Source organism: Xiphophorus hellerii, chromosome 11, assembly GCF_003331165.1.
Source record: "Xiphophorus hellerii strain 12219 chromosome 11, Xiphophorus_hellerii-4.1, whole genome shotgun sequence".
NCBI lineage: Eukaryota > Metazoa > Chordata > Actinopteri > Cyprinodontiformes > Poeciliidae > Xiphophorus > Xiphophorus hellerii.
In genome coordinates this window covers 25,284,655-25,306,487 of record NC_045682.1, presented here as the reverse complement: position 1 = coordinate 25,306,487, position 21,833 = coordinate 25,284,655, and the positions used below count along the sequence as shown (strand labels likewise).

Below are 21,833 nucleotides of genomic sequence, written 5' to 3'. Positions count from 1 at the left end.
GTCTTCAAATAAAGCATTGATATAAACTCTGAAAAATATCAGACGAAGTGCCTCAAGTAATTAGATTTATTTCTGGCAAATCTTCAAGCACTCTGTAGCTGTGCCGATATTAATTTGCAGAAGGCTGCCCACTTCAGTGCCTGTCATGAGTGGGAGTATTCAGAAAATTAAAGCAAAGCTTGCACAGTTTCAACAATGGATTTTATGTAACTGCTCTCAAGGACAAAATAGTTTCACCTAGAACGGTCCACAAAGAAAGCATACATGAGACTTTTTATTGTACTGAAAGGAAACTACTTCTTGTTCCATTAATCTGCCCTAGCTTAGTTGTTTAGCTTTGTTCTGTGAGATACTTTCTATTTAAACTGGAGGGCCTCTCTTGTATAAGGCAGGGTGTAGCATGCAGAGCGTGAAATGTTCAAGGCATCAGGAAATGTATTCGTGATGAGGAGGTCAGTGGTTCTGAACCTGCGGCTGGCTGAGGGGACCTTGGCGACGGAGTGAATAAAGACCCAACAAAACTTCTCTGGAGGAGACTCTGAGTCATATGAGAGCAATGTCAGCTCCTCATTTTCACTTAAACCATATCCATGCTCTCTTTGTGCAGCCATCACTGCATTCTAGTTTTTTTTCCCCCTTTTTTCCCTGAAGTACCTGGTAAACAAGGTTCTAAAAAGCAACACTTTATAATGGAACAGCCTGGAAAAGCTCTTGGCAGGAATGAGAACAGAAAGTGAGACAAAACGAATGTGTAGAATAGACTTTAGAGCTGGAAGGATAGAAGACTCATAAAAATAAACATACAAATTCTGGGTTATATTTGAACATTTGTCTAATGCATCCTTCTGAGTACAGTTTGGTACATGATCATACTAGGTGTGAAAGTAAAGAATGAGATTTTCTTTCATGGCCACAGCTGCAGGTACAGATATGCCTGAGCGGCATGCTGTCTTGTGTTTGCCATTTTGAAGAGTGGCTAAAAAACAAAGTATAAATAAATGAAAATATTTTTAGAGCTTTATGACAAAATTAAAAAAAGTAAAATTAGTTTTATATGTATTGTTGAGTGTTAATAGTTAATCTAATTGTAATTTTAAAAATAATCCTAATGTTGGATTTTTTTTCTGTAACAGAAAGTAGCCCTTGCTTACTGCTAGGTACGGCAGAGAACCTATAATGCTCTGGGCCAAAGGTCCTATGCTCCTTTTTAGAGAGCATGACATCATGACATTTATAAAATATCAGGATGTTTTTAATAAAAATCCACTAGAAAATTGAAATTGGGTATTTGAGCAGTATGATGATCCAAAACAGTCTGACCAAACCTACACAGCTGCACTTACCAGGCAGACAGCTCAACCTTCCTCCAGTCCCCAGACTGCTGTAACCTTTAAGGTGTTACAGGAAAAGAACAAATGCCGTCTGATGTGTAATAACAGCTTATAAAGCATTAACAGCAGTGGTAACAACCTTAGAGGAAGCAATAATTATGATTTAATGTAGGACATTTTTCCATAATAAATAAAAATACTCAAACTATAATTTGTATTTTTCAACAATTTTCAGTGTGAGATTATGCTACTTTTGTTTAACACGATTCGGACATCCTTTGCATGGGTTTGAAAAGGTGAGGACTGCCTTTTCTTTTTTTCCATTCTTTGAACCCGATTGCTAAAAAAAATCACCAAGAAGAACAAAAGCGCCGTGGATGACGCCACTTCGCCTCACAGGCAGCCAAGGGTGCCTAAATTGGCTCCACTTACTCCCACATCTGTGTGTCATTTTAATGACCTCATCTTTTCAGTAGATTTCATACCCTCGATATTTCTTCATTCCATCTAAAGCCAAGGTCTTAAAGCAGACTGAATGAAGTTTTATGGCTTTTTACAGTAAGTCTCTTTATGAGCAGAAACCTTTCATAGACCAAGGCCTTCTATTTTATTTTAAAGAGAATTAAACATGAATTTTGAAAAGACAACCGTCTGACACTGATAACATCAAAGCCATTTTTAATCAAGTTTTCGATTTATATGATTTCCAATGTGCGCTGTGGGTTATCAGTAGTAACAGTTGGCCACCATAGAATCAATACTGCTTCCCTCTGGCTGTTTGCACTGCCACATATCGGTGGTTAAATCCCTTCTGATTTTTTTTATCGTGTATGAAAATATCTGCCAGAAGGACCACTGAACAGCATAGACAGAATGGAATCATAACAAGCTTTCAAATAGACATTTCAGTTTGAAAGTTTCTGCAGAAAAGTTGCTAAATAAACCCTGAAAGTAAATTGCCTTTCTGGATACCTGGAGATTTCACGCTCCTTACTCTGATTTCAGCCTGGATCACCCCCCCTGGGGAAATAAGTGGTGTGTCAGCAGCTATCTACTCGCTTCAGCGGCTAGTTGTCAACTTTGTCTCTATGAGACTGGTCAGGTTGTGCATCAGAGCTTCAGAGCAGAAAACAGCTGTCTGCTTTAGCATGAAAAGTACGATATGAGCGAAAACAGAAACCAGATGTTTCCATGGACACAAAACCATTTCTACCTAAATATGAAAACAGTTTTTAAGATGTAGGACATTTTCAAACCAACTTGGCTTTGAGCAGAAATAAATATTTGCTCCCTTCACCTAATTGCCAGTTGTACTGATTTTAGATTGTTCAGAGCTAATAAGAGCTGGACTTGCTGTTGTGTCTTAGTGCATCACAACGAATGCTTGAACTGAAGGTCATAACTAATGGATGGGGAGATTTTCCTGCAGCGTTTCATAGTAGAGAGCAGAATTCATAATCTATTCATCTCTGAAAGTAGTTCAGGTGATGAAGAACCAACGCAGCCACAGACCATCATAGATGGTGGGCAAAGACTCCCAAATCCTTAAAAATGATTCTATTACCTCTTCCAGACTGATGCCTTGATTTTATTTATCTTCTTCTTTTGAATTTCTTTAGATCAGGGTATGATGCATTGCTTTTTGAGATTATTTAGTCTACGTCATGTTGTCAAGCAGGTTGTTTAAGGAATTTCATGATTCTACAAGTCAAGCAGTAATCAGGAGTGGGTGTGGGTGAAGCTTTCCAACATACACACAGCCTTATTATTGTAAACACAGAATCATGACTAAACACAAAAACGGAAAAAAATCTTTAAGGGGAAAAAATGTTTTCACAGCACTGTAAATAAAAATATGCAGGCATCAAACTGGGAAATTTGATCTAAATCTATTGGTACTCTTACTATATATATACAGCTCTGGAATCAATAAAGAGACGACTGCACTGAACAACATTGAGAGCCTCGTGGTTATTCCACCAAATATTGATTTCTGAATTCCTCCTGAGTTAAAACATTAGTATTGTTTTAAAATGAATATGAACGTGTCTTTGCGTTATTTGATGTCTGAAAGCACAGCATCTTTTTAATTACTTTGACTATTTCTCATTTTTTGCAAATAAATAAAACATTTTTGCTCGGAATTTTTGCTTGACATGTTGTCAGTAGTTCATAGAATAAAAGAGCAATGTTCATTTTACTGAATCATATACCCATGAAAAGTGAAATCAGAGAAACTGATCATTTAAGTGGTCTCTTACTTTTTTTTCCAGAGCTGTGTATTAAAGACATATTTGTTTTTTATGAATTCTTCCAGACGCTGAAGGCGTGCAGACCTTTGACTAATATTTGCCCTTTAAATGGACAAATGTCAAGCCATGTACGCAGCACAGTGAGTGTCATACAATGACTGACTTCATTTTTCTTGCAGCAGTCAAACACAAATGTGTCAGCAAAACAAAATTAATGTTTTTTTTTATTATTTATTATTGAGTGTGTGATTCGTGTGGAGGGTTTCACACCAATAACTGGGGTAAAAAGCTAAACAGGCTTCTCCTGAGGTGGGTTATCATTTGTGTGTTCCCTCAAAGAATGTTTTGCATCCTGGGATTAAGAAGATGCTAAGACAGCTGTCAGTGTCAAACAGCCCTGATAACCTCAGTTTGCTTGTGAAACAGTTTGACATTTTCTCAATAACTCAGCAAAATCTCTCCTCTTGGGACTGTTGTTTCCTCCAGGCAACTAATTAATTACCTCCATGTTTTGGATGTGGTATTTTTTACATGTATGTGTAACTTGACAAATTCTAAATGGCTTAGGTTACTTTCCCCATTGTGTCTAACGGCTTCTGCTAATGATTCCTGTCCATCTGCTCATCAGTTGGTCTCATTTACTCAGTTTTAAAGTCCGTTTATCATCATTTACTGTAGAAATGCACGGAAATATAAGCTGCTAAGTCAATGAAATCCACAGTCTTTTTATTGCTGTATATTAGAAAATCAGAACAACATGACTTAGCTGACTTATAGGCATGAAGCTTACTCTGTATATGTAAGATCACAAAATGCTCCTGTGCCATTTTATAAGGAGTCGGTAAATCTCTGGGCTTTAACAGATGCCACGCATTCTTTGTTTGCTAGAATCCATAAGGAATCTGGGCCACAGTTCCTGCAGCCTGACCCAGTTTTATGTTGACTAGTAAAATTTAAATGTTCTGTACAGCGCCTTGCAAAGGTATTTGCACCAGTTGAAGTTTTTTATATGTTTGTAATGCTACCTTGCAGGATTTTATTGAAATTTCACGACAAACCAACTCAAAGCAGTCTGTAAGTGTGAGATGAGAAGAAAGGGGAGCGTGGTTTTTAACATTTTATTTACAAATAAAAAACTGAATGAGGCATGAATTGTATTCAGCCTGCCTGAGTTAATAGTTTATATAACCATCATATTTACAGATGGAAGTCTTTTTGAGTACGTCTCCACCAGTTTTACACATCTAGAGGCTGAACTCTGCCCATTCTTTGCAAAATAGTTTGAATTCAGTTTTACTGCATGGGGAGCGATGTGCAGTGTTAGTTTTCTGCTACACAAAGAATTTTGCATCAAGGCCAAAAATTGCAGTTTTGGCCTCATCTGACCAGAACACTTTCTTTCTCTCTAATGGAAACCTGTAAATGGGACTTCTGATTGCTTTCTTTCGGTTGTGGCTTTCTTTTTGCTACCATTATTTAAAGGCCAGATTTGACCAATCGTTATCCTGCCCAAAATTTCTCCTATTTGAAATGTGGATTTGTGCCTCTCCTCCAGAGTTACCAGGGGGCTCCTGGCTGATTCTCCGACTGTTTCCAGATGAACCGTTTCTTTTTCACATCAACTCTGCTCTGTGAGACTTTCAATAATTGACACATTATTTTATAACCTAACCCTTCTCTGAACTTCTCCACTACTTTCTTCCTAGCCTTTCTGTTGTTGTCTTCAAGATGTTTTTTCACTAATGTTCTCCAACAATTGTTGGTCTACTATAAAATCTAAATAAAACACATTGACTTTCTTTGTTGTAATGTGACAAAACTTGAAGTAGACTAAGTGGTGTGAATACTTTCCAAATGCACTCTTCAGCCAGTTATCTTCCTACATTTCCTGAAGTTTATTAAACCTTTCAATATAGGAAACCGGCACAGCATGACACTCTTACCCCATTGATATGTGCTTCACATATCCTTAAAGTGAAAAATTTATACCCCAGACAGATGAATTTTATCTCAGCCAAACTAACAAGGACCCTCCAGAGAAAATTTCTCATTCATTACTCACTATCTGTTAAAACATGTGTCTGGCAATGGAACAAATGAGATCTTGCGGCTTGCTCTATAAACATTTCAGTTGAATAGGTGGAAAGCTGTGCAGCTACATAATGGGGTTGTGAAAAATGTGTTTTTTGTTCTGATTCATTTGCCAACACAGTTACCCTTATTAAAACTCTTCTTTGTTATTAGATTTGTGTGCAGTTATTGAGTCGGCAAAAATGAATGCAGATGTCGATGTGAATCTCAGTGGCTCTTCTTATTCCATTGATTCAGGGCTCCCCAAAGATATACATTTATGTTTTTTTTATAGCTGCTGCTTTTACTCATATTAATTTAAAGCATTCTCCACATTTATTGGCACTTCTGATAAAACACCATTCAAATTAATTCATATTTTATTACTATAGGATAATCTTACCCTGAAAAAAAAAAGATTCCACAAGGTTGGAGGATGCATTGAAAAGGATCTTTGACCATTTTGGACAATATCTCAAGGTCCTGCAGAATCCTTGTCTCCTTCTTATGCCTTCTGTTCTCTAGTGTCCTTGTGCTTCAAAGATTTTATGAGGCCATGGACACAAACAATGTTCCAAGGAACTTTGAAGCAGAACTTAATGTTGCACTTTATGAGCTTTTCTATGCTCATATCCTTTGTTTAACAGCAGAAACACCTCAGATGTTTGTTGCTGAAAAGCTCAATCTGAATTTTTGCCTGATCAAAGCACACATCGCCCAGTAGAGTTAGCTAAACTTCTTGTGATCATGTTTGTGATGGCAGGACAGAGAAGGCATTTTTCAGACAAAGCATAACTGTCCATATATAGATTTGGTGACCCAAACATCAACATGGTTTTGATTTATTTGAATGGTGTATTCTCTTGATTTTTTTTCTCCTTTTGAAGAGTTGGCAAAAGAAATGCGTCTATATGCACTTTTACACATCTGAAGGAACAAGGTATGGAGTAATACTCAACATTATTTAGACACTGATCATTACAGATTAACTAAATTATGAACATAATTGCATTTACTTAACAAGAATTGGATGACATTAATTTTATGTTTTTATCAAAAGATTCTTTCCATTCAGTCAATAGACAATTAGAGATTAGGTTTTTAAATTTTACATTAGAAAAATTAGCAATATTTTTGCCTCCATTTTTCTTCATACTCAGATTGTTTCACGGTAGATTGTCTTGTTTTTATTTCTGTGTCCCTCAGACTTGATCCACTGCACCAATGAGCTGAACGTTAGCATCCCCCATCTGGCCGACACGCTGCTGGAGCGCATGACGAGCAACAGCTGGATTGTGGTTTTCAAAGCGCTCATCGCCACACACCACCTCATGATGTACGGCAGCGAGGTAAGCTAAACACATCGATCAAGAGAGCTCAGAACAGCAGCTTGTCTTCTTCTATTCTTTTGAAAGGATAAATTATAGAACAGGGTTTCCCCCTGTGCATAATAAGCCTGGCGGGCCACCAGGCTTTACTTGGCCCCCACCAGACTAACCGTTGTTTGTTCATTTTAAATAGGGTATAAAATGAACCCTATTTCACAAGCTATTGTTTCCAAATTATGATACGCCTCTCAATTTTTGTAACTTCTAAAATTATTTTAGCATAAAAACGTTGTGGGGCTTAACATGTTTTCTGGGGGAAATTCTGTAGAAGTCATATTTTCTTTCAAATTCAGTCTCTCTCAAAAGTGTAAGCAAGTGTGCAAGGCTTTTATAATGCATAGCATTAGACTTTGATAAATAGCTTCCAAACTTTATACCCCTTTAACGTTACGCATATCCTGTTTAATTCCACTACAATGCAAACAAAAATGTCAGAAGACAAAAAGAAAACAAGATGTAATAACCTGTTTGCATAAGTTGTGAAATTTTGTTGATGTAATTACGGCAGTTAGTAATGAACACATTCTTTTCATCAAGAAACATTGCATTAATTTATTGTGCGTGTTAGCTGAGGCTCTTGGATGAGATCGTATCTTATTGACTTTCCTTCAAAAAGCCTGACTTGCTGCTCTGCAGGTAGCTGCAGCATCTCTCCAGCTCTCTCGCCGTCTCTCAGAGGGACGTCTTCCTCGTGTCCGACGCGGACCGATGAAGCGTCCCGCTGACATTTCGGTGGCCGGTGTGATAAGTCGCCTCGCTTTGCTGCTCGTTCTACACGATGAACAAGAGGAAAACATCAAACACGTTGAATGATGAGCAGCTGAGATCAGATGAGACAGAAAGCATGCGGCAGGGTGGTGACTCTCTAAAAGCATGCAAACAGCAAAGCTTTTAGTGACCTGACGGTTTGGACGTTTTAAGGGCTGCTTAAACTGTCTGAGTGTGGCTTCTTTGACTGGTTTTGCAGAAACAGAAATCACTGAAGATTACAGACTAAAAATCAGACAGCTATCCTTCTTTCTTACAGTGAAATTGCTTTGTATAAAAGAGATGGGATTTAGGAAAGTAAGATTAATTGTATTACTCCGAGGAGTGGAGGATGAGTGGTGTGAGTGGCTAAAACTGCTGGTAAGTTAAAGGATCATCTGTAAGAAAGAAAGAATGTTAAATGAACCAGTTTTGATAGTAAAATATTGCTGTTCGCCACAAAACCTGAAAAGAAAGCAGGAAAATCATGTCTTCAACCCATATTGAAAAACTCAAATAAAATAAACCAAAATCAAATTTTTGGAGCTAATAAACATTTCTTGCCCATTGAATTTAATTTTAATATTAAAAGCACACTATCAAGGTTGCTTGAACAGACTTTAATAAGTTAATGAATTCATTTCAATTACTTTGGACAGTTTTAAGCAGTGCTTATGTTATGAGGTTTTGTTTCTGGACCTGTTTTTAAAAATGGCAAAAAGAAAAATTGTTACTCCTGGTAAAATTTGTATGAAACTTCAAAGAATAAATTCCTCTTTTATTGCAAGCAGCAGCATTACGTTTTGGTGAAAATGTGACCTTCAGATTGAGAACATTTTTTAAAAATTCTAAAAAATTACAGACACCACTCCTCTTTTGTACATGCACAGACATGGCCATCATAATCTTTTTTTTTGTCAGAAATTAAAACCAAACTTACTGACAAAGAAGATCTTAGGCATAGAAAACAAATGAAAAAAACCCACGGCTCTGAGCAAATAGTGCATTAGCTGATTCAACATTTTAAATCTCTACACCTTTGTGTGACGTGTAATTAGTTGCTATTATCTTAACTATGCAGTTCTTGTGTTGTAACACAGCAGCTGGCCTGATTACTGCAGGCTTGTTGTTTAATTTTGCAATCCCACAGGGTGTTTATTTTTTCAAACAGAAGATGTTAATTTTTTCAAACTCCTGGGTCACCCTGTAGATTTCACCAAACACAAATGCAGAGTTAAAACAACAACATACTCCACTGATACACATACAAAACAAATATAATAATACTAGATTATCTTTTCCTTTCCAGCTTTACCAGAGTTCATAGAGTCGTTATTTTTAAACCTCTAATTTCCTGTTTTTTAAACTAAACCCACACTGGATGATTTGCATGCCTTTTATGAATTATTTAAATGTTGCTGAGATAAAAAGAGGTTGCAAAGATAACCAGTGGAGGCAGTAAGACTTCATTGTCTCCATAATTTAAGATATTAGCATATTAGTCATGTGACACAGCAAGCCTGGTTAAGCGCATGTTAATACAGGGTAAATGGGCTTTTATCCAGGGTAAAAAGGCTTAGGAGGGTCATTTTTCCTGTGACACAGAATTACCTTTTGTGTGTACCAATGGACGTCAACTGATCTTCTTTAAGAGTCAAAATCAAGCAACGTGCAGCTCGCTGGTCAGAGAGCAACCTGCCATTTTCTAGACACGGGAGATTTTTTAATAATAAGTTTTACATATTAAAAAAAAGGAAAAAATACAAATTCAAAAAAGATGCCGCTCCCACAGTGAACACAATTTTGAACAAATTTGATGCTGTGTTTTATGAAAACTTCTTTTGGCTTCAAATAAGACAAGCTTGTTTAATAGTTGATAAGACACACCAGAATATCCAACCAGAGCATCATGTGCAGTTGGGAAAGATATTTGGATACCTCATAAAATGTTACCTTATTAATAAGATGTTTTATTAATAAGATGTTTGAGATGTTTGCAGAGTCTGCTCCAACTCCCAAAAGCATCTCAGGGTTTTCATTTATTTGTTTTTAACCAGTTCTTGGTGGTTTTACTGGAAAGTTTTGGTCATTGCTCTGTTCCAGGGTCCAGTTCCAGTTTAGCTTAAACATTTTTCAAAGATCTCCGCTGAATTCATGATGACTTTCATGATAGCGAGCCGACCGGGCCTTTCTGCAGACAGACATCCTAAAACATGACTCTTCTACCTGTGGGGTTCTCTTATTCCTCCAGTAATTTATTATTTTTATTTATCTGTCCAAAGAATATAACTCCTGATCTCCTGGTCTTTATCTCTCTCTGAGTTGATTGGTCTGGAAACATGAGCTTTATGTAACCGTACAGTGCCTGCTGTAGGCTTCCTGGATACATTTTTGGGGTTTTGGTAACTTCTTGTAGCCCCTTGCAGCCTGTTTCATGGTAAACTTTCTCGTTTGGCCAGAACTGGGCATATTGGCAGTTCATGGCCAATTCTGGGGCTTGCAGATGTCAAATATTCTCTTCATGTGTGACATTTTAATTGTGGGTATGCCTTGATTTATTCCTCACCAGAGTTTTTTATTTATTTTTTAAAATATTACTAAATTTTTTGGGGGGTTTTTCTTTTACTTTTTGAAAATTGATTGCACAGAGATGCTTCTTTCATGACAACCACGTCTGCTCATGCGTCTCGGTGGACATACCTCTGTACTGCCAGGCAGCAGGACGACATAAATCACTAACTTTGTCCTCTTTGTTTTGTCTGTTTTTCCTCCATCAGAGATTGATGCAGTACCTTGCCTCCAGAAATACGCTCTTCAACCTCAACAACTTTCTAGATAAGGCTGCACTACAAGGTGATTTAATGCCATCTGACTGTTTGTAGACTCAGCAGTGCTGTATGTCTGACAAAACAGCTTTCTGTCGGACTCTCTCTGGCTCTGTTTCACCGTCAATACGCCAGTATTCAGAGACGATTTCAAAAGATTTGGGGCTGAAAAAGGAGCTCTTTGTTTGATACAGGAAGGTGCTGAATTTTGCTGAAAGCTGAAACAATGCTCAATGTGCGATTAGATAGTCAGAAACTAAAAAAGAAAGTGAATAAGTCTAAAGCAGTAAAAAGCAAGAGCTGGTTTTACACGTGAAGTAGAAGCTGATGTAAAAATGAAAATAAGAAGGTATTATGGGACGTCAATAAGATGTAATCGGTCTCTAACGCTTTTCTCTCCAGGATACAACATGTCAACCTTCATCAGACGCTACAGCCGATACCTGAATGAAAAATCCATGTCCTATAGACTAGCCGCAGTGGACTTCACCAAGATGAAAAGAGGGTACGCCTCCTGCACAAACAAACTGATGGCGCACGCAGCACGCACATGTAGGCGTTCCTCTTTTGTTCACCATTTCTGTGTGTGTTTCAGGGCTGAGGGTGTGATGCGCACCATGAACACAGAGAAGTTGATCAAGACTTTGCCCATCATCCAGAACCAGCTGGACGCACTTCTAGATTTTCAGGTCTGTGAACAGTGGCTTGTGAAAATATCCCCGGCCCTTCGTCTTTTTCACATCTTGTCACAGTAAAATCATAAGCCTGAAATGTAATTTGCATTTGTATTCAACCTCTTTGAGTGTGAATACTTTAATTTTCCTTCCTCCTGTTCTACAGCCAAACTCCAACGAACTGACCAATGGCGTGATCAACACAGCGTTCATGCTGCTGTTCAAGGACTCCATACGGTTGTTTGCTGCTTACAATGAGGGAGTCATCAACATGTTGGGTAAGTCAACAACACAATGAAACACACAATTCATTTAGTTTGACTAGATTCTTCTTAGTCAGTTGCTTTATTTGCAACTTTTATCTAAATTTCAATTCAAACTCTATTAAGATTAAAAGATTAAAACAACATTGTGCTTGTAAACAATTCCCATTTCCTTTCCACTTTCCCCCCCAAAATAGCTATTACTTATTTGTGAGATTAAAAGTAGTTATGTTTAAAACTGATGCTAACCCTGTAATTTACACCCCCATCTTAGCTCATTTCTTTGATAAGAATTTATTTTTTCTATTTTCTAAATAACATTATTTTAAAGAAGGAGGCTGTGGCTTTTTCCTCTCATATTAAACCAAAGTTAACCAACAAAAGAATCCTAAAACAACACCTTGTAAGTTCTCTGTTATGTTTCCTCTTCACATGGTTCTCAAAGAACCATGTGCAACCATGTTGCAAAGAAAAATCTGAAAAGTGTGTCCTACATTTGCATTCAGCTCGTTTGACTTTGACAGCACAAAACTAGGACCTTCAAATCCCTACCATGATAATAATGACTATCCTTGTTGTTTTAGATGAGCAAGAACTTTGATCTCCAGAAGTTTAAAAAAAAGAGGGTTTGATTGTAGCAGCAGGTGGTTCTACAATGTATTGACTCAGACCACAACACATCTTTTCAGATCTTCATTTGTGCAATAAGTTAAAAACCATGAGCCATTTTCAATCCACTTCACAATTATATACCCCACTGTCTGCCACATAAACCCAATAAAATATGAAGTGTTGCTTGATAAAACATGAAAAGTTCTATACTGTGTCTGTAACCAGGTGGTGATGGCTGCCTTCTTCTTTTTTCTTGTGTATTTTTTTTGGTCTGTCTGACAGAGAAATACTTTGACATGAAGAAGAATCAGTGCAAAGAAGCATTGGAGATCTACAAAAACTTCCTGAACCGGATGACAAAACTGTCCGAGTTTCTCAAAGTGGCTGAGGTATCGTTTGTTTATCCTGCTCTGTGCTAACCTGGAGACGATGGGAACATCGGTTTGGAGCAAACCTCAGCAGCCCCTTTCATCTGGATTTATATAAATCCACCAAATGTGTTGTTTTTGTTTTGTTTTTTTACATATTCTCCCATGACAAAAAATAAATAAATCAAATTGTCCACAAAACACAGCATAAAACTGTTGAGATTTGCTCCAGACTTCTGTCACCCCCAAGAGTCTGATCTGCGGTCAATATTTACCCAAACGGACCGCAGTTCAGCATCTTAGGGGCTTCTCTCTTACTCAATTCTCAAATCTCTTTCTGCATCTAGATATTCTTCTGTTTCTCACAGTCTCCCTTGCCCTGAACTGGGGATTGGGTGTCACCAAGACAGACATTAATGGTTGAGTCTTAGTCTCTCAGAGGGCCACTCATGTACAGCTTTCCAACTGAGGGACCCCTTGTGTGCTGCCTGCTCACATGCCTGCACTGCATGCCCAAGCAAGCTCTTTTCTATCACTATCTCTGTCCCTTATTCCTCCTCCTAGTAAAAAAAAAAAGAAATATCTTTTGTATTTGATGGCTGTTATCCAGTGAGCAGCTTGTGCCAGACTTCACAGTGAATATAAATAGTTTTATCCTCTGCAGACTGCGTAGCACTTCGCCATGCGTCATCTTCAAAGGCTTCCTCACTGCTTGATTTCGTTCCCATTTGGAAGAAGGTTTGGGGTGCAGCCGCTTGATCCAAAGAAAAAAAGAGAGAAAGAAAGAAAGAATATATAAAAAAAAGCAAACTAACGTTGACTTTAAGGACCCATTCATTTTATCTGTCTAACAAAATGTGTTTGTCTGTTTTGTGTGTCATCCGTGTCCCTCCCCCTTTCCTTCTGTTCAAAGTCAACATTAGTTGAGTGTCTTCCTTTTTGGATGTTTTGACCTGTTGTCCTCCCTCTCTCTCCGCCCCGCCTGTTCAGTCAGTCGATGTGCTCCGCATTCATTTCCAACCAGTCTCCAGATTTCAGTGTGTGTGCGTGCTCATGTACTCTGTATATGTACAGTTTATGTATATATAGGTGTTTGTATGTGTGTGCACGTGCCCTCCTCCCCTCCTCCTCTGTTGTCTTTTGTTTGTTTTCTTTTCCAGCCACTGCATGAAGTAATGAATGCTTGGGTTTGATTCTTCTTTCTCCCTCCTCCTCCTCCTCCTCTTCCTCCTTCACGTGCCTCTTCCCTTTTCTTTTTCCAACTCTATGGTCTGTTGGGTTTTGTTTTTGGTTTATTTCTTGTTTCAGTACGACATTTGGTTTATTTTCATTTTGCCTCCCTCCTCCCTCCCCTCCCCCTTCCCTTTTTTGTGACACAGCGAGTTGGGATAGATCAGGGCGACAGCCCCGATCTCACACAGGTCAGTCTACATCTCATCTCAATCAGTCAATCAACCAGCCAGTCAACTAGTTTATAAATCCGTCCAGTGAGTCTCATAATGCTTCATTCTTTAAGCTCCCGTTCCCTACTCACCCTACAGACCTCCCCACACTGCAGCTGCCCCGTCTTCTTCCTCTCTTCTTCACTCTCCTTGAATCCTTTGCTTTGCCTCTCTTTCAGTTTGAGTCTAGAATAGAGAGGAGACAATAAACATAAACCTGCAGTAGCTTTGAAGCAATATTTTATTTCTGCAATTGTTACTTGAGGGATTTCATGTTTTTTTTTTTCTTATCTGAATCATTTCAGAACAAATTTTTCTCAGAGGTAAGATTTTTGTAAAAGAATTTAAGAATTTGAGCAGCGGTGTACTGACATTTTTTAGCGTTATGTGAAGATTTAGCTTAGATGGTTATGACAGGATCATACAATGCCTTGCAGAAGCATTAATACTTTAACTTTTTCACATCTTGTCACGTTATAACAACAAACTTTTGTCCATTTTATCTTGATTCTATGTGACAGACCAACACAAAGCACATAGTTGTGTAGTGACAGGAAAGGGAAACATCTGAAAACTGTGCCATACGTTTCTATGTAGCCCCTCTTCCACTGATACTACAAAAGACATCTAGTACAGCTGCAGTTTTAACTAAAAAAATCGGATATTTTGCGAAAGCCTCAGAGGTTTGTTAGATAACTTTGGGTAAGAATCAGAATCAGGTCAGACAGAAGGTTGTGGAGAAGTTGAATGCAGATAGTTTCTTTAAAAGTCAATATTCCGAGCTCTAAGCATCTTACAGCAATGAAAGAAGCTGTGCAGGTTTCCACAACCCATGTGGAGGGAATGTGTTCACATCGACCTGAACAAACAAGCTTAACCATAAAACATAAAACATGCATTTCTTCAGCAGGGACATGGAAGTTGTTCAGGGTTTCTGGTAAAATTGATGGAGTTCTATACAGAAAAATCCTGTTTGAGGTTCGAAAAGACTTGAGATTAGAGCAGGATAGCAAAACATAGAGACAGAGCTACAAATTAATTCTGTTCATTTTTGGTCCAGTCAACAGATTAACATTCAGACAAGAATGTGTAGAAAGACTTTAAATTTGATGCTCATAGACATACTCTTTGAAAAGTTACATTATCCAGATTTTTATTTGTAGAAAATCCATTGCAAACTATGAATCCTGAGTTTGTCTGTCACATAAAATACCAAAGAAAAGAGCTTGGAGTTTGTGGTTTCAACAACCCAAAACATAAAAAGTTCAAGCAGCAGGAATGCTTTGCAAGGCATTGTAGAGTTTGTCAATTTTTTTTCATTATTCTTTTCAATGTAAAATTCAAGGCCTCTCTATTTATTAAAGGCTTATTATGCAAACAGGGTAACTGAACTGTAAACATGAGCTTTGTCCCAATAAGAGCACAGCTCAGAACATTTTGTTCACAAAAATATTTCTGTCCCTTTTCCTTAGCTGTGGGGAGAGCAGCGAATGGTTTTTAATTAATTAGGTTTCTGCAAATATGACTTGGATAGGTGTACATAATGCCATCATAAGTACTGCATAGCATCCTGAAGGACTTCAACGCAGCTTCTTCTTTTCAGTGGACACATATTTGGTTGTTTACATTTTGACAAAATCAAGTAAAAAAAAACTGAAAAGGGTTTATTTAAAAAAAAAATTGTAGTGCTTATGAAGACCTTATATGCCCTTATTCAACAACATAGTGGACCGTGCCTTTTACTGAGCTGTAGTTATGTCTGTTTTGTTTTTGAACTTTTAGCATATTCTAGATTTCTCTGACAAAGGATATGCAGAAATGGCATTTTACTCTCTTTCCCCCTTTGAAATAAGTATATGAGAAGACTTTTCTTTGCCTGTTGTGCCTGCGCTGTGTTTCTGTGATGCTGAAATGTAAAGCTCTGCGTGAGAACTATGGTATCACATGTGGTCCAAATAAACTCATTCATCATTTTATTTGCTTTCCAGTTAAGACTGCTGGCCAGCTGCTCAATGTGCATACCTGGTTTTTCATCAGATCTTTACATTTGATGGAGTTAACTTTCTTGGTTTCCAGAAATTAGCTTTCTTCTGATTATTTGACTAATTGACTCAAGTCTCCAAAACAAATGAATCATGCATTGACAGGGCTTTGACACTAGAAGTGGAGTCCATGAGTTAACTCTTTTGGGTGGTGATTTTCCGCGCGGGTGTAAGTGTGTGTGTGCTTTCGAGGGCGTATGTGGACTGCTGGCCTCTGCATGGGCTCATTAGATGGTTCAGAGACGAGTCCGTTGAGTTTCTTCTCTGAAGCCGTTCAGCGACGACGCTCTGCTCTGTCCCAATTTTGTCAGTCCTGCTGCAGACTTGCTTGCATGATCCAACAGCTAATGTGTGCATGCCGGTCAACCAAACCTGATGAAACCAAATGCAAAAGCAGAACAAACATGCTGTCGTAGAATAGTACATGACTCTGAGGTCAGTGTTTAATTTCGCTGCTGCTTTTTATGTGTATGAGAGATACAATTGAGGAGACGGGGTGGTGAAAGAGAGCTTTTTACCCAACTTTGTCTTCCTGGCTGTGATTCTAATGTTTTCTCCTTAACTGCATATATCCCTCCCTCCCTCGTCCTTCTCAGGCTCCCAGCTCCCTCCTGGAGGCTTTGGAGCAGCATCTTGCTTCCCTGGAGGGCAGGAAGCTCAAAGACCTGTCTACTGCCAGCAGGTATGATCAAATGGGGAATAAAACAAGTCAGGACTCCTACACCAGCTACTTTGTCTTACTTTAAATCTATCTTTGATGCTACTACTGCTCTGCTAAACCTACTACCATCACTATTTCCTTGTACTGTTGGTCTGCAACTAGAAATGCTGCAATCAACAGGATTTCAAACAAGTACAGTGACACTGGCAGATTTAGATTTAAAATGATTGTGATTTTGTGATGAAATTAGACAAAGACACAACAACATCAAACGAGTATCAATTTAAGACTCACAAAAAAACAAAACAATCGAACATTAATTCATTTGTTTTATGTGCTGTGGCATTTCAACAGGTTATCTTTGGTGACAAACTCAATATCTTTGCAGTTAGAAGACCTCATTACCATTGCCATAATATTTAGCTCCCGCTACAAATATTTAATCAGATTCTATTCATAGACTACAAAATCCTAATATTACTGCCAGTCATAAGAATATATTTTTCTGACTAAAATACTTCTTAAAATCTGTCAAGAAGCTGAATATTTTTTATCTTAACTGTTTAGAGCACAAAACAATCTAATAAGAACAGACAGAAATTGAACACAGTTAGCTTAAATTAAACTTTAAAGCATCCACAATTCAGTTTTCAATTCAGGAGAAGAAAGCAAAGTATGAATATATTACTAATTTTTCACTTAACCAGATTTAGTTATTGTTTCATATTTTATGAGTGAATTAATGTAGGGATATGAAAATATTAGCTCTTCATTTCATTTCTTTTCTTTACAGATCTAGTGATTATTATGTTGTAATATTTATGTATTTTGAAATATTTTCATCTCATTACATTTTATTATGTTTGTGCTCCACTATTTCAATGTATGATTTAGTCATGTTTGGGAAAAATGCATTTTAAATAAAGTCTAATGCAATCCATTAAATTGGCATTGATCTGGACCAACGAGACATCATCACTGCTGTTGTTCATTTAGCCAGCAGGAAATATGTTAATTATTTACATCTCAAACATGTATCATCAGACTTAATTCTCTCTGCAAAACACAAAGTGTTGAGCCACAAGCTTCAGCGGCTCTTCCACCTAATCTTACTGAACCCAATCCATACTGGATGAAAAGCTCTGAACTGCAAACCCTGTGGAAAAATTTGTCTGTATTAGTGATTGATAATGGCTGATACCACTAATGTCTGATGGCAATCTATTACACTCATCAATGGTTTTTGAGCCATTTGAGATAATCAGCAGCTGATGCAGTGAAATAACTGCTGATGCCGCTTTTCACAGTGGTATTGCAAATTTATTGGCCTCATCAACTTGCTGACTCATTCATCTGTCCTTTAATTGCATTTATTGTTAACATAATTGCACTTGGCTGCAAAATTTTGTGGTCTTTAGCAGATAGCAGGAAAGTTACAAAATTAGTTTTATGTGAGTCTTAGTAAAAGATCAAGGCAACGTGAAGAGATGAAGCATGGCTTCTTTTTAAATAAGGAGGGTAAATAATGTATCTCACTACCAGATCCAGCACCTTGTCCAGCACAGTGTCGTCTCTCTCCAGCGCCGGTATTTCTCTCAGCCGCATGGATGACAAGACAGAGGACAACCGGCTGCAGCAGCACAAGGTGAGACCTTGACAGTCCACCTTAAATGCACATTTTGATGACACCTTTCCGCAGCTAAAGTGAGTGAAAACGATGCATAGTTACAGCACAAAGAGATTGTGTGCAAAAAAACAAAGATATAGATTTTATTGGTGTTTTAGGAAAAAATCCTCCTAAAATGTGAGTGTACTGTGAAGAAATCCATACGTCAAGTCTCTTTGTGCTCCACATTGCTGTTAGAGTTGAATAGGCTTGTGCATTAATTCTGCAGTGCAATGAAATAAACTGCCTGTCTGGCCGCCAGCCCATGACATAAAGAAGTGCACAGTGAATAGAAAGAAAGGGAGAGTGTAAATAAGGCACATTCTTTCTTCAAATGAAACAATGAGGTCATATTTTTGTCCCCCCCCCCCAAGTGATAAATGTTAATATTTTAACAAGCAGGACACAAATAAAAAAACAAGCATAATTTTCTGTTGCAGGACGACGGTCACAAAGTGATCGACATTCAGACGCCCACCGTTTCACCCAGCACCCACTCGGTGGGCAGTGCCAACAGCAGCGGCGGGGCCACGGATCTCTTCTCAAACTCTCCCAGTGTACCCATCAATAACCAGTGAGTCCAACTTCATCTTATTCTCTTACCATAATTCAGACTGCCCAGCTTCCATTGTAAATTACATTAAAAGCCTGAGATGTAAATCTCCCCTTTTCTTTGTTTTTAGTGTGCCAAACCTGACCAGTGAGCTGTTCACCCTGCAGCCCAGCTTCACCCCCATCCAGACCACACACACTGTGCCCAACAACAACAATGCCTGGGGAGGTAGGACCGCACAAACAGCCAAACACTTACAAACATTTAGCAGAGAATGCTGTTAAAGGCAGAGTAAAGTACATTAGATCTATAAATATTGAAAATAAGAAACATTTTCTGTTATTCTACATAGCAGATCAACTATTTTAAAACACACTTTTGGACAACTGAAAATCCTTTTAGCCTTGCCTCTCTTAAAATCAGATTTGAGTGCCATTTATGGATGATGACATGACTTCTGGATCTGCAATGTGCAATGAATCACTGTTACATGTTTGTTTGCATGTCTCAGAGCAAGAATTTGATATGTTGCCAGAATTTTAGTGTTCCAAACTACAGTTTTTGTCACAAGCGGTCATTTCTCACTTATATGGTGAATTTCAGTCAGACTGGTCCCATCGAAGCACTTTTAAATCCCTCCATTAGATGCCCATTCGTTAGGTCTCCACGCTGCTGCTCCCAGACATTTCTATCCTTCTCCTCACTTGATAAATCATATAACAATGTTTACATTTTTAACCAAAATTCAAGCTAGATGCCTTGTTTTCCTTACTTTTCTTTTAGGCAGACATTGTTATGTCTCATTTGTTATTGTTCTGCAAACCTTTGGTTGTGTTCTCACCTGCTCTGCTCTTGTTTTTGAACTTTCAGATTATTTCAAAACATATTTCTTGATTTTGGTTTTGATAGTTTACATGTAGCTATTATGAGCTACAGGCCTGCACACAAATGAACAGGCAACATTGTAAAAATGTGCTTTTTAGTTTCCCATTTGCTTAAAGGTAAACAATAACCAGATATGCAGGGAACCTAACTGACTAGCCTCATGTCTTGTACTGTTTTGCTCTCTTCTCTCCTTTTTTTCATTTTTTGGATGTCAGGAGATCTGCTAAAGCCGTCCCCACCAACTCAGATTCACAGTCCTGGAGTTCCATTGCACTCTGGTAAAATGTTTCCCAATGATTTGGACGCTTCATTAGCAAACTTAGTTGGAAGTAAGTGAAATCAGTCATTGCTGCCATGTTTTCTTCTCTAGTTACTCCACTTCAGAGATGTAATTTGTGTTTCTTCCCTTAGACCTACAGTTTGGGGGCACACCGGCTAAAAAGTGAGTGAGCTAATCCGTAACCAAAAGGTTTTCAGTGCATTTCAATAAATTACAGAATCATTATATAAATGTTTATTTCTGTAACTAACTTCTCAAAGAAAAATGCAACTGTGATTAATTTGCAGAGTATCATATTTCAAGTTTATTTCTTTTACTTTTGATTATTATTGCTTGATAATCATTGCTTAATCATTAAAAGCAATAGTGAAAACCTAATATTTAGTTATTCAGAAAAGTTAGAATTTTACAGAAAAAAATATTTTTTTAATAAGACAATTTTGGCCTACAGATTTTTGAGTCCATGCAGTGCACAGTATAAGTACCAGCACTTATTTTCTCCTTTTGTATGAATTACTGCATCAGTGTGGTGTAACATGGAGAGGATCAGCCTGTGGCTCAGCTGAAATGTTAAGACCAGTTTTTTGAATAAAGCCCTTCAGCTCTTCTGCATTATTGGCTCATTGCTGCATTTTGGACACCAATGATGGATAATATAACATGTCTGCATTAGAAGTCTATTACTGGATGGGTTTGCATTAACTGTAACCCATAATCATCAAAATCAACTTAAATAAGTATGTGAAACATATGACTCTCTACTTAATAAATCTATATGATATCTGAGTTTGACTTCTTTAATTGATTAACTCCTCATTGAAATTAATTTTTTGTATGTAAATTGCTGTTCTGTGTGTGTTTCTGCATCAGGCCAGAGTTCCAGTGGAGCCAACTGGTGGAGAAGAAACCCACAGGAGGGAGTGGCTGGCAGTCAAAGACGATGTGCACCAACACCAACTGGACTCACGCGACCCATCCCATGGCACCTGCACCCATGCCCGTCCCTCAGATGGTAACCAGAGCTTCGTTCACGTTCGGTCATTGTTCTCAAATTTCACTTTGCTGATTTTATCTAAAAATGCTCAGCAACACAGAACTAGTCAGGCAGTAATTATGTGTTGGTTTCATTGGAAATATTCAGTTCCAACCCTAAATTTCTGCAAAATCAACCAGCATGAATTAGGGAGGGCATATGAACATATCTAGTTTAGTATGTCTATACATTCCAAGCTTTGAAAAAACTTGAAATGTCAATATAACCGAATTTATAGCAACAGCTGCAGCATAAGTTTTTTTGTTTCCATTTGTAAAAACAGATATGAAATTGTAACACTCTTAAATGGCCACACATTTCCTATGGTAGATATTTATTGAAAATTATAAGCAGCTTTTTTTTTTTTTAAAGTTACCAGTTCTAACTAATTTTGATTGGACTGAGGGCAAAAATAGGTCTTTGGTTTGTAAAGGTTAGAGAGCCCTAATCCAGAGTCTCTAGTTTGGCATTATGATTATTTTGCATGTTTTCAATGAGCTTCCACAAATTGTTAAACTTCTTTATCTAGAACTTTAAATCGCCCCTGGGTGTTTTGTTTTTTGCATTTCCACTGCAAAAGAGAACTGTGCTCTTACTTAATCAGTGTTACTGCTTTGGACCGAAAATTAATAAAAAACATTAGCTACAGCTAATATAACTCCGGTTTAATACTGCAACATTAGTTATTGCTTCTACTTAATTAAACATGGTTTTATCTTTAGAGACATCAGTACCGCTGCA

At 37.8% G+C, this 21,833-nt stretch overlaps 1 protein-coding gene across 4 annotated transcripts in view; it reads left to right on the top strand.

Annotated features, from left to right (window-relative positions):
• Window positions 1-21,833, top strand: part of LOC116727904 (phosphatidylinositol-binding clathrin assembly protein-like) — a 31,788-nt gene that overhangs the window by 4,064 nt on the left and 5,891 nt on the right. The window contains exons 2-15 of one of the 4 annotated variants that reach the window (XM_032575575.1): window positions 6,860-7,002; window positions 10,566-10,641; window positions 11,016-11,118; window positions 11,209-11,302; window positions 11,454-11,565; window positions 12,445-12,551; window positions 13,910-13,951; window positions 16,611-16,696; window positions 18,218-18,320; window positions 18,782-18,915; window positions 19,025-19,122; window positions 19,995-20,108; window positions 20,191-20,221; window positions 20,930-21,071. In XM_032575575.1, the coding sequence (XP_032431466.1) occupies window positions 6,860-7,002; window positions 10,566-10,641; window positions 11,016-11,118; window positions 11,209-11,302; window positions 11,454-11,565; window positions 12,445-12,551; window positions 13,910-13,951; window positions 16,611-16,696; window positions 18,218-18,320; window positions 18,782-18,915; window positions 19,025-19,122; window positions 19,995-20,108; window positions 20,191-20,221; window positions 20,930-21,071 (1,385 nt within the window). The remainder of the gene's footprint in view (window positions 1-6,859; window positions 7,003-10,565; window positions 10,642-11,015; window positions 11,119-11,208; window positions 11,303-11,453; window positions 11,566-12,444; window positions 12,552-13,909; window positions 13,952-16,610; window positions 16,697-18,217; window positions 18,321-18,781; window positions 18,916-19,024; window positions 19,123-19,994; window positions 20,109-20,190; window positions 20,222-20,929; window positions 21,072-21,833) is intronic. The other 3 variants (XM_032575576.1, XM_032575578.1, XM_032575577.1) reach the window with 3 other exon arrangements.